This window comes from Diospyros lotus, chromosome 3 (genome assembly GCF_014633365.1).
Source record: "Diospyros lotus cultivar Yz01 chromosome 3, ASM1463336v1, whole genome shotgun sequence".
Classification (NCBI taxonomy): domain Eukaryota; kingdom Viridiplantae; phylum Streptophyta; class Magnoliopsida; order Ericales; family Ebenaceae; genus Diospyros; species Diospyros lotus.
The window spans coordinates 5,569,620-5,582,086 of NC_068340.1; the positions used below are offsets into that span (position 1 = coordinate 5,569,620).

General features: G+C 35.8%; 2 protein-coding genes across 3 annotated transcripts in view; one reads left to right on the forward strand and one right to left on the reverse strand.

The window, feature by feature from the left end:
* Nucleotides 1-6,292, forward strand: part of LOC127797828 (type 2 DNA topoisomerase 6 subunit B-like) — a 28,693-nt gene extending 22,401 nt beyond the window's left edge. Inside the window, exons 9-14 of the mRNA XM_052330984.1 lie at nt 856-994; nt 2,050-2,237; nt 2,374-2,509; nt 3,083-3,356; nt 3,689-3,808; nt 6,144-6,292. Of these exons, the coding sequence (XP_052186944.1) occupies nt 856-994; nt 2,050-2,237; nt 2,374-2,509; nt 3,083-3,356; nt 3,689-3,807 (856 nt within the window). The 3' untranslated portion in view covers nt 3,808; nt 6,144-6,292. The remainder of the gene's footprint in view (nt 1-855; nt 995-2,049; nt 2,238-2,373; nt 2,510-3,082; nt 3,357-3,688; nt 3,809-6,143) is intronic.
* LOC127797826 (galactinol synthase 1-like) lies at nt 3,242-6,420 on the reverse strand. Of its 2 annotated transcripts, XR_008022288.1 has the most exons (5): nt 6,076-6,420; nt 5,532-5,852; nt 5,194-5,328; nt 4,314-4,668; nt 3,242-4,178 (listed from the first exon to the last, which is right to left on the reverse strand). XR_008022288.1 is itself a non-coding variant. In XM_052330983.1 (4 exons), exons 1-4 carry the CDS (start codon nt 6,418-6,420, stop codon nt 4,444-4,446), a joined length of 1,026 nt encoding a protein of 341 aa, XP_052186943.1. In that variant the 3' UTR covers nt 4,198-4,443. The 2 variants fall into 2 exon arrangements, 1 of the variants encoding a protein (XP_052186943.1); XM_052330983.1 differs by lacking the exon at nt 3,242-4,178 and having other exon boundaries at nt 4,198-4,668.
* Nucleotides 6,421-12,467: the final 6,047 nt, after the last annotated feature.

Genomic DNA, 12,467 nt, shown 5'->3' on the forward strand with positions numbered 1-12,467 from the left:
TGCATCCATTCATGAAAATGTGAGAATCATTTCATATTTGATGTTACATCCAGGTGCCATTGTAGCGGTCTTTGCTTATTTTTCACTACACTCAGGCAATCTAGTTGTCAGGACCCTAGGATGTATAATAGCTTACGGTAGGGTTGAGTGTAGTAGGTTATCCCTCAGGAAGGGTAGTTAATTCTGTTAAGTTGTTAGTGGTAGTTATTTTGCTTCTTGTATTTTCTGTTAAGCTGGTGAAGTAGCTATATAAAGCTACTTGGGCTGTTGTATATGCATTATCCAGAAATATCAATTAGAAACATCTGTTTTCCTCTCTCCAAACTCTTTCTCTCTCTCCCTCTCGGATCTGTCTGTTCCTTCCCCAGCTTCTCTTCCTCTCTTTCTCCCTTCGGATTCTCTCTGAATCTTACCCTATTCTCCCTCTCGTTCTCCCAGTTCCTTCCGCCTCTTTCTGTTTTCCCCTCTTTCTCAAATTCTGCCCTAATTCTTCCTAAAATTGGCCCTAATTCTCTGCTGAAACCCTAGGGTCATGACAGCAGTGTATTGCTAAGAGGGTTAGACCCCAACAGTTTTCTCATTTGTCTAGATTTCATGATGTTTGATTCAACAAGATTTACATTGGTTGTTGTCGACTATCTAAAGCAACCCTTCCCCTTTAATCCATGCTCAGGATTGCCTGTAATAAAAGGAACACCTTCAACAATAGAAGTGTTGAGGGAATTATTGAATCCACAGGCAGAGTTTTTCCATACTTGCTTTGATGTATACAAATCCAATCACTTGTGTGTAGCTTGCAGCCTTAATAAAGATTAAGTCTTTTCACTTTACCAGATTCTCTTTGACAATTTTCAGGGTGCATCTCAAGGTTGGAAGTGGAGTCATAGAGAGGCACACGAGTACTGGACAGGTGATGGAAGCTGTAGTTATTATTAGTGAACTTCCAAAGCCAATTGATCCCTCCTGCTTTAGGGCATGTGGATTGAAAACAGAGGTTGGTATTAAATTATTGAAACATATTAGTTCAATTAGCCAAAAAAAAAAAAAGAGAGAGAGAGAGAGAGAAAAATTAATATACTTTTCAATCCATTATGTGGGAAGGATTTATGATTTGTTCGTTGTTGCAACATTTATGTGATAGTGGATCTCACATTGTGTATTATTGTACTTTAGAATAACTTCCAACCAACATACTGAGTCAAAAAAAAAAAAAAAAAAAATTCCAACCAACATGGCTATATGGTATCATTTATTACTGAGATAGGAAAAAGAATGTTAGCTCATCCAACTCTTAATCGTCACAACATTGCTGTGCACCTTAATGTGTAGTTTTATTTACACCTAAATAAAGCCAATTTCAGATACCAAGAGAACAAGAGACACATGCATTAGTTTTGAAGTATGATGTTAATATGTCATAAATATTTTTTAGGTTATATCTGGATGGTCTTAAACTGGGTTATTGCTTTGCATCTGATTTGGTGTTATGCTCCATACTTAATAAATTAAATTGTAAAATTTTTGCTCATAATTGGTCTGCTTATGAAATCTTCTCTAGACTGGGTGTATTCATCATATCTTATCCTGATTCTTGAGGTATTCTAAGGAAGTTCTTGCATGTTTTCCTATCAAACTGATGTTTTCTGGTAGAATGTTGAAGGCATTGCTATTGGCTTGAAATACAAGATCCCAATTAGATAAATGTTAAATTTGTAACAAGAACTAAGAGCCAAAGGCAAAAAGTTCACTGCATAGAACACACCTGGTTATTGTCATTTTAATACACTTGCCTTTTAACAAGCACACGAGTTTATGCACTCCGAAATTCTTATCAGCTATTTCACAAATAACTTAATGATCAGTGATCACTTGTATGCGTCACTTGGTTTTGCCTGAAGACCTTTCAAACAAAGAAGGAAAAAGGGAGATGTGTTTTCTTCTTCTTTGTTTTTTTTTTTTTTTTTTAATCTTTGGAATCCAAATGAATGATTCCTTTCTTTTTCTTACATTGATAAACTTTTATGCTGCAACACACCTATCTATTTGCAGGTCTTATATTTCAAGGACTACTCTCCTTGTTCAATTTCCCGGTCATCACTGAATGCATTGACAAGCATTGACTGGAAAAGCTATGGCTTGATCTTGAGGAGTGTTACAGATCAAGATGGCCTTGCATTTCTAGAGTGGGAGAACCTGCCAGCAGATGCCCATGTTGATCTTGTTCTCCACAGCTATCATACACAATATCCATAATTGTGTTTCAGTCATCATCTATGGTAGTGCATGATAATTTGCCTTGTGTATTTACATCCTTTTGGTTGTAGTTGCTGGTTCTCTACCTTTGCAATGTATGTTGTCTATTTCTTAACTTGCTGCCAAGGTCATGATGCCATTAGCCATGCAAAAGACTAAACATGATGGTACTCTAACCAAAAAAGCTGTTAAGCTTGCATTGGATGATTTGAAGGAGAAAAACGCAGGAGCTCTTCTCAGTGCCCATGCTCTCAAGGCATCTCTCTCTCTCTCTCTCTGTTTGTACATTTTGTGATTAGTTACTGTGGCATAAAGCATAAATTGTTTTTCCTTTATTTTTTCCTTTCCTCATCCTTTTCCATAGTACTCTAAATTACAGTTTGGCAGAGATTTAAGTTATTCTAATTTGTGATGAGTAGGTTCCATCAGCCATTAGATATGGATGATTGTTGAAAACCATTTTGTAGTTGTGAGGAGGGTTGGTCTTCCTGTTAATAAGGTGTTTCTGGCCGGATCAAAGAGACCAATTCTCAAAGTTTCAAAAACTGATGTTCCAGTTCTATGACCTCGTCCACCAGAAAGTCTGATTCCTTTGGAAGAGAAAGTGGTTAGGTTTACTTTCTACATTATGTCATCTTGTATTTGGTCTTAGATCTTATCAATGTTTACTTTAAGATTGAAAAAAATGATGAAATTTGAGTACTGTCGGATTCCTTGTAACCTGTGAATCTTCTTCCATCAATGATCCAGTACAGCAACAACAACTACATCTACGTAAATAGGCACCCTTCTCCATCTTTATTTTGAAACTTGCTTGTCTGATTTTAAGATTTGCAGTTATGCTCCTGATCTTGCAAGAACAATTGCTGGCTTGATCTTGTCTTCCAATGATTTAGAATTCCGAGGAGAATGCTTCCTTCTTCTTGGGTTGCAGCCTCAAGATATTGAAAAGAAGATTGTTGAAGACAACATTGAAAGAAAGATAATCTCAGCCATTGAGATGAATGATAGAAAGCCTAAAAAATGCAGACATGCCTCGTCCTCTCTTTTTGAAGATGACTACTTCCAAGAACCACAAGCCATGGATGAGGAATACGAAGGAGGTGAGGAAGCTTTTAGTTCTTTGTAGAACAATCTCTGCAATCATGCCATCTATCAAACTCTGTATAAACTGTACTTTTTTCCTTTTACACTTTTAGAAAATTGTATGCAATTGTAACCTGTGGATGCTACATGATACAGAAGATAATTGAGAAACAGAATTTTGATGTGGTTTTTTTATAATGTGTCTGTTACCACTGCTCCAGCTTTTAGATATCCATTATATGCAAATTTTTGCGACCACATTATCTCTCTGGTCTATGTCTGGCACGTAACATGTGCTTGTACTGTTTAGCTATTATGATTGAATATCCCAGGATGTATTCTTTGGCAGCTGATCTTTTCTCTAGATTCCTCCGAAGCCCTGCCTGTGCAGCCCTAATCATGAGTTTCCTGGGAAGATCAATTGGAGCAGACGAACTAGCTAAGCTCTATGGAACAACAGGGCCATGAGGTATGATTCAGTCTTCCTTTTCTAATGCCTTGGTAATTGGCAAAAGCATGGTGCACTTCACAATATTTCGGCTTTGATCTGTTCTACACCATTACTGAGGCTGGTCTGTTAGATATTCTCAATATTACCTCTCTTTCGTTCTGGGCAAGAGATTAAATTTTTAATTTTGTTAATTTACTTAATATTTATGGGCTCCCCGGCTATTACACAGAGCATATAAAGAGGTCAAGAAATGAATAAATACTTTGGATATGAACTCACCAACAACCATGGATGCCCTTTTTACCTACATCATGTGAAACCAATCTGTCACTTCAGTGATGATTTTTCTCTGCCCCATGGGTGAATAGGTTTTGCAGTAACTCCTATACTGTACCAAAAGAACCAGATATTCCAAAAGTTTAAAAAGAAAATGTACAACAAAGAAAATTTTCATTTTTCTTTCCAAGTCAAAGCTACATTCTCCTTTGCTGGTAAATAAACAAGGAAAACATCAAATACGTACTTGTTTAGATGTATTTTAAGGTGCCTCATTCCGAAAAGAATGAGAAGCCTTAAAAATTATGTAGTAGATAGAATAGGTGCTGGTGTCGCGAAGCTCTGAACACCCTGTAGAAGCTTTGCTCTTTTTTTTTTTAAGCAGCAGAAGGTGCTGGGATATAGGAAATGGGAGGTTCAGGCATGGAAGCCATAATTGAAGAGGGCTTTGAGAAGGTCTGATCTCCCCCAGCATGATCATTTTCTGCCTTGAAATCAAGTGACTCATCGTTATAGATATCCCACCATTTTGCAACCAACTTCTTGATGTCTTCCCTGTCCATGTTAGCTTCTTTCCCGGTGTACCTCCATGGCTTTGATCCCTACTCTCACAAACAACAAGAGCTAATGAGATTGGCGTAGGATGCAGGATGAATTTTGGACAAATTCCATCATTTAGTCCTAGCTAGTTGTTCGTTTTTTGTAATATCTCCTACTTTAATGTATTTGATTTGACAATAAATGATATTACAATAACGTGTTATAACCAACTAAATTTAATCTTCGTACAAAGACATAATTAAGAATTAATAACATATTTTAGTTTAAAATTTTTATACTCTTTCTCAGGTTGATTCAAAAAACTAACGCCCCAACATAATACGTAATAATGTAGCATTTATTATTATTTTGGGTGTTAAAATAGGAACTCCCCTATCCTTCAATTTCTTTCTTTTTTTTTAGGCTATATCAGCTTCCAAAAAATTGAATCTTGGAGGGCATTACATTTAGTTCTTTGTATTGAATGTCTGAAAACTTAAGTATTACTTGGAGGGGCTAAATCCTAAATCTATATATCTTGATGACGAGTTGGAAGGAACAAAAGGAGGGGAAAAGAAAATGCTTACAGCAGCACAATAGTGAACCACTTTAACTTTATGGAGTTCCACGTTCTCCGGGTGGCGCCATAGCATTGCCAGAACCAGGTTGTAGACAAGAGGAATCGGTTTGTACATGTGTTGGAAGAACATGTTCAAGAAATCCTATGATCCGAACAGAAGAAAAGCACAAAGTTAATTGAGAAACAAGAAGAATCTCTTTGTTTAGGGCTTCAATAGCAATTTTCCACACCACCTTTTTCACTTCTTTTTCTTTAATCCTAAGAAGTGATCCTGCTGTGTTTGACAGTGTCAGTGACACCCTTAGCTACTGTAAAGAAAGTGCAGCTGGCTGCCAAGAAACTCACTTGTTCCGCAAATGGTGTTGGAGGGGTTACTTTGAGAGTCTCAAGAAGGCTTTCGTAAGTCAGGTTGCTAGGCTCAAATACAAACATTCCTGCATTGAAGTATAAGGCAGGAGGGGAGCCCATCTCAGCCTGCCACGCCGCCTTCTCTGGGCACTGCTGGCAGTACCCGGCGGCGTACTGAGGCGTGTGGCTCCATGTCTTCTCGCAGAAGCAGTCCATGACAGCGTATAAGTACCCGTCAGCCATGTCCAGTAGATGATCGATGTTGTCCAACACTAGGATGTCTGCGTCCAGATACAACATCTTGCTGTACTCCTCCAACTGTAATATATATACACACACACACACACATACACATAAAAGCTTTACTTATGATTTTCGGTAAAATTTATGTAATTGAGGGTACATAATGTGACATAAAAAGGCTTGAAATAACTTTCGAATAATGAATATTACACTTAAAACGACTTGTTTTCATGTTTCAAATTTGCTTTTTAAGCTGAAGCTTCATAGAATTAATGCATAATAGAAGAGACCAACTTACATTCCATATACGAAGCTTGGAATAGTTGATCACATAGTAAGGCATTGCAAACTGACTCTGGTTATCAGGTGGGTAGACTGGCTCGATCTCTCGAACGATGCAGCCCTGAGACCTCAAGATTTCGCGGTGTTCTTCAGGCACATCCGGCAAGATTACGACCACTAGAGGATAGGAACTCTTCACCTTGCGCAAGGACTTTGCCAATCCAACCACTCCCTTTACATAATCGCCATTTCCAGCCAGAAACGTAATGTAAGCTCTCATTGAGTAGCCGGTGCTGTTGTTGGATGTAGAAACCTTGCCGTTTGATGTGAAGACATTTGCCTGTACATCTGAAGGCTCCATTCTCTGAGGATTTTGGAGTTTGGGATTTGGCTTTGAAAGAGGACTTTGCTAGTATCTCTGGTGGTTGTTCTTCAATGACATGTACTTGATCTCCTTAAATAAACGTTGGATGAGGATGACATGTCATCCAACTGAAATGCAAATGAAACTCAAATTTCATCATGCATGTGGTAATTCCTTCTTCTTCTTTTTATTTTTTTATTTTTTTTGGGTTCTTTTTAACTTATTTTGTTTTATGAAGTCAAAGGTTGAATGTGAACACTATTTTCCAATCCCACGTTATCATCAGACAAAAGGGTAGAGATTTAATGGATAGGGCTCACAATCAATTGGCAACGACGATCATTAGTAGGACTCAAAAAAGAAAAAAAAAAAACTTTCGTGCCAAATCACATGCCTGTTGAGTGTTGACAAAGTGTGATAATTTAACCCAAATTAAAACTCTAAAATAAGGGAAATTTTTGAATGTATAAATTAGACTCAAAACTTTTAAAATTTGATAAAGAGTTGCAAAAAATTCATCAAAAATAATAAAAGTCTCATTCATTCTTATACATCACTTTTTCTAGGGTGGCAAATAAACTAAACAGTTCACGAGCGATTCAGTGTTCAACTCGACAAAAAACTTATTCGTTAAGTTTAACTTTAAAACTCGATTTGTAAATGAATCGAGTTTGAGTTCAGTAAAACTTGGCTCGTTAGCTTACAAACTAGTTCGATTAAAAACTCATAAATACTAATAAAATTAATTAAAGATTCGTAAACGTTATCGATTAGAAATTTACGAATAATCTCGTTTATAAATATATATTAATTATTATTTAACATAATATTATTAAATTTTAAATTATTATAATAATATAATTAAATTAAATATATTTAAAATTATTATATATATTAATTTAATCAATTAAAAGTCTCCCTTTTAATTTGTTTTATATATATGTATTCACACATTATATATATAATATATATTGAATGAAGCTTCTAAGAAAAGCTTTGACAAAAGAAAAAAAAGGGGACGGTTCCATGGAAGCATCTAAGAAAGGAGAGAGATGGGGAGTTTGAGAAAGTTGTTGCAATTCTTCTTCTTCATTTTTTTTCGTTTGTCGAAAACAACGGCAAACAAGTTACTAGAAATAGCATAACAATAACATGTAGCACAGTTTGCAATAGGTGTCCAAAAAAGCAGCGCCAGTAATTTTTCTCAAGTGATGCTAGTAAACTTCTCCAATAACAAAACTTCTAATCCCCTCAGGTTATTGCAGTTTTTCTCATCACCCATGCCATTGCCCGAGCCTAGGTGCTCAAGCTCTTTGACGAGTCGAGCTCAAGTTTGTCGAGCCAAGCATGAGTCTAGCAAAGCTCGGCTCAGACTCGGCTTGGGTTTGATTGCAACCTCTTTCCCCTTTACTAAAATTTTTCAAATACCTAAAATACCCTTTTCTCTATCTCTTTCATTCTTTCTCCTTTCTCGCTCTTGGCTTCGGCAAAACTCTTTTCCAGCTAAGGTTGAGCAAAAGTTTGGTTAAATTGAACTAACCGAACCGAACCGAAAAGTTCGGTTTGATTTTTCAAAAAGAGCGGTTCGATTTGATTATATTTTTCTTTAAAATTTGGTTATTCGATTCGGTTCAGTTATTTTGATAAAAATATTCAAAAAATCGAACCAAACCGAACTTATAGCAAATAGCCCCTAATGAACCGAACCAGCCACACCCTCCTACACGAACCGAACTAGCTACCCCCCTTTCACTCGGGCACGACACCCAATGGGCCTGTCTCTGTTCTTCATTCTTCTCTCTCTATCTCTCTCTTGCGTCTCCCCATTTCATCTTCTCTTCTCTTTGACTTTGAGTTCATAGATCTGGCGATGACGAAGACGAAGGCAATGGCAAAGATGAAGGCTCTTCGATGCTTCATAGATTAGGCACTGGCTAAAGGCTCTTCGTCTTTATCTCTTCATCTGTTCTCTCTTCCTCCACCATCCGTCATCGATGGCGAAGAAAAAGACGAAGGCCGGAGACAGAGACAAAGACGACGTCGATGGTTTTTTGGTAAGTTTGCCAACTATTTCTCTATTACATTGAAAGTTTGAAATCTAGGTCTACTAAAATTCAACCATTAGATGTTTTTAGTTTTTTGGTATGTGGGTCAGCGTGGTTGGGGGAATCCAATGATCGGTTCCGATCATCGGAATCACCAGTCAACTAGCTGGCCGGCAGCAACAGCAAAGCCGGTCTCTTAGTTATTTTATCTTCCAGTTCGATTTTCGGTTTGGTTTAGTTAGCACGGTTTAAATTTTGGTTAGTTCGGTTTATGAGGTTAGTCGATCGATTCGATTATTACATATGGTTCAATTCATAATTTTTAAACGATTCAATTCAATTATAACCAATTACACTCCTTTATTTTCACTCCTTTATTTTCAGCATCTGGCAGCCCTGGCCTCATTCTCACCCTTGTTCTCTTCAGTCTCTTCCGCTCTCTTGCTGCAGCCCCATTCATTGCAGCATGGGGCTGCACCCAAAGTTGTATCCGTAAATCTTGGGGTTGCAGCAACAGCCACCAGCAACCCCCACGATTTATATATTTATATTTATAAATATATTTTTAGTTTATAGTTTTGTTTAGAAAATATATTTATGTGTTTATATAATTTATGTATATGTTTATATTTTGGAAACATAAATTTTCACCCGTGGCACCAATGTAGTGCCATTTTTTTTTTTTTTAAGAAAATGACACAAATTAGAGCATGGGCTTTTTAGTGGCCATTTTATCACAAATGAGACTAAAAATTAAGAAATGTGGCATTTTAAAAAAGTGATGCTAAAAAATAGGCGGTGCTATAAATATACAAGAATAAATTTATTCGATTGAAATTATCGTCATTAAATAATCTGAGCTCGCAAAAGAAGACAAATAATTAGATGGCACAGAGAAATTCAGACATAAACACTCTAATGTTTAAGTCAGATAATAAAGATACTAAAAACGTAAAAGTTATATTCACACTAATATCATAGATGTATTTTTTTAAATGAATATCTATTTATTTATAAAAAAAATATAGAGTAATTCTAATTCTCTCAAAATTATGACTCCTACAAATAATGTTCATCTAAATATTCTGAGATCTTATTAGAATTAAATTTTTTTATAGATTATATTTATCTTTTTACAAAACTAATGATAAGAATCATGGAGGGCTAACTAATAATAACGTAATTAAATCAATCAATTCAGTCAGTGTAGGAATTGAAATTTTTAGAGGTCAGTTGATTCAGTTTGGTCGTTGCTAAAAACTTAAAAAAGCTATATTCACACTAAAATGCCACATTTCTTGTGAAAGCCGGCTGCTGCGAGAGACCTTTGTCGGTCCCCTCCCTGCTGTCGACATTCGCAGGAGACCGTGTTGGTCTCCCGTACCCAGAAATTGCCCAAAGGCGATCACACTGCCAGCCAGCCATAGCGGGAAACCTTCGAAGGTCTCTCGCCGCCGCTGACCTTCACAAAAGTCCTACAAAGGTCTCCCATGGCCAGGCTTGGGCTTGTCTGGCTCCTAGGTCACCCTGGCTTTCCGAGTTGACCTTCCTTTTTTGCTTTTAAACATTTTTTCTAAATTAATTCTTTTTTTCAGTATTTTTACCACGATATATCAATAGGTAAGCGTCACTTTTAATGTTAGGTATTTTTTATTTTAAATTTTATACATTTATATATATATACGTATAAATCTATTTTTTTTTCTTGGGAGGGGAGGGGGGGGGCTAAGAATATATGTGAAAATCTTTTTATAATATGTATACTTAGTTTATGTGTATATATTTACAATTTAGAAAGAATACATTTAGTTTATATTTTTATTTAGAATATATATATATATATATCTGTATGTGTGTATGTGTTTAGCCTAAATTTATATAAAATTATATTTTCAGTAAACATATTATATGTTAGTTTAAGTTTTTATATATTTTTTAATTGAAACTGTAATTTTTAATTAAAATATAGAGATAGGATAGAGAATAAAGAAAGATAAGAGACAGACAGGAGAGAGAAAAGAAAAGAGAGGGAAGAGAATTAAAAATTATGCATAAAATAGTTAATTCATAAATTTTGTTAATGGTTGGACTCTTTATCATTTTTTATATATATCAAGTTATTTATGTTTTTTTAAATAAATTTAAGGATGTTGAATATAATTTATTCTTTTTAAATAGACTAAGTCTATTTAGTAAAAGCACATTAAGCCAATTAAAAATATTAAAATTTCACCTAAATATTTAGTCATAATTAATCTTTCATAAAGGACTCTCAAGAGGGTTTAAATATTTTCAAATCGAACTTAGAAGAACACAAGTGATGACAGATTACCAACCTTATCTACTTGTGAAAAATAAAAGACATCACCAAATATTACAAGCGAAGAATAAAAAAATAGTTAAGAGATGAAGAATATCTTTTGGTAAATAATACAAAAATAAATGATAAATAACATAAAAGATAAAATCATATCTAAGCTCTCTATAATAAATCTTAATGATTTTCTATTTCTTATAGAGACAATAGATAATTAATTTGGACATAGAAGAATCCTCAATCCTCTCATGATTAATTAATTAATTTTAGTTATTTCATCTTCTTCAAACAATATTACTTCACATATTGCCTTTCACAAAAATTGTCACCTTATCGCTTGCATCTCAATTGGAGATGAGTAGCATTAATCATATAGAAGAATCCTCAACTTTGCCATAAACTAGGGATGGCAGATTACCGCTCTCATAGGCGTAGCACGGATGGTTCACAGGGTAAAAGATTGCACCTAAAGATGCAGGTTCGAGTTATAGCAGCTGCAGTGTAGGACTTTTATGTTCTTATGTATTGTAATTAATCTCTTTCACGTACGTGAAGTAGTATGTGTAAAGGACCCTTAAGACGGGAGATTTTATCTTTACCCAAGGATGGCAGATTACAAAGAGGGCCCTACCAATTTCCATCAAAAGAAGAAAGGTCTCCCATTATTTAGACAATATGGTCAGAAAAGGACATAATAAGCTATGCCTAGCCTAAAGTCAAAAGTGTAACTTAACAGCGACAGTGTTATATGAATTACATAACATTTTTGAGAATATATTACTTTAAAAAGGAATAAAACTATGGAATAAAATATGCAGGGCACCTTAACGCGGGGAGAAAAGTCTGGGTGAGCAGTGGAAGTGGTCATCATCTTTATGGGCGGGCTCCCAGAAATAGGTCGGTTAGTTTCAAGAATCCATTTGATTTGAAGATCGAATTAGGATGTCCAAAGAGTTATCATATTCATAAAATAAAAAATACAAACAGGATTTCTGATTTCATGAACTCACTCAAGAATCAATGTCGATTCACACTTTTTGAGCGAGGGATGGTGTGATGTTCCAAAATCAATTTGGAGAATTCAAATCACTCTCATTTGAAAATTAATGAGCAAGACAGTCACTCTAAAACCTAATTGCGTCGATTGCGATCAGTCGCTGAAAAGATAGGAGGAGGATTAAGGAGATCGAGGTTGCATTAGAACTAACACATTTGGCGCCGCCGAACTTGCCTCGCAACGACGCCGATGACAACAGGATTCTCATCCTACCGGCAGTACGCGAACGTGATCTGATCGTCTTGAATTCTTCTTTGCGAATCATCATCGATCGAATACTTAATTAACTATGGAAAAAGAAACTGACATAATCTGACGATCGAGGAAAGGAAAGGAAAGCATTTGGTGATCTGCAAACTGCAATTAATACGTACAAGGATCACGCCTCTGATTACGTGATGATGGTGGTGATACCTGGAGAAAAAGCAGCCATAATTTGAGGACAACGAAGCTTCAAGTTGAAGAGACTGTCGTTCCCCTTCAGAGTGTTCTTTCTACTGTTGTGGCTTTTTAGGCTTTAGCTCCTTTCGTGTTCTGCAACCCATTTTAACGACCCGACAGGTGACGGATATGCATATTTATGGTCCAAATGTTATTTAAAAAAACATGCCCACTCAACTACAAT

Bases quoted from the DNA above. Each gene is read 5' to 3' on its own strand.
- LOC127797826 (XM_052330983.1), bottom strand. From the start codon at position 6,420: ATGGAGCCTTCAGATGTACAGGCAAATGTCTTCACATCAAACGGCAAG. The intron at 5,853-6,075 runs GTAAGTTGGTCT...TATATATTACAG, and splicing joins CCAAGCTTCGTATATGGAAT to TTGGAGGAGTACAGCAAGAT. The intron at 4,669-5,193 runs GTAAGCATTTTC...TTGTGAGAGTAG, and splicing joins TGGTTCACTATTGTGCTGCT to GGATCAAAGCCATGGAGGTA.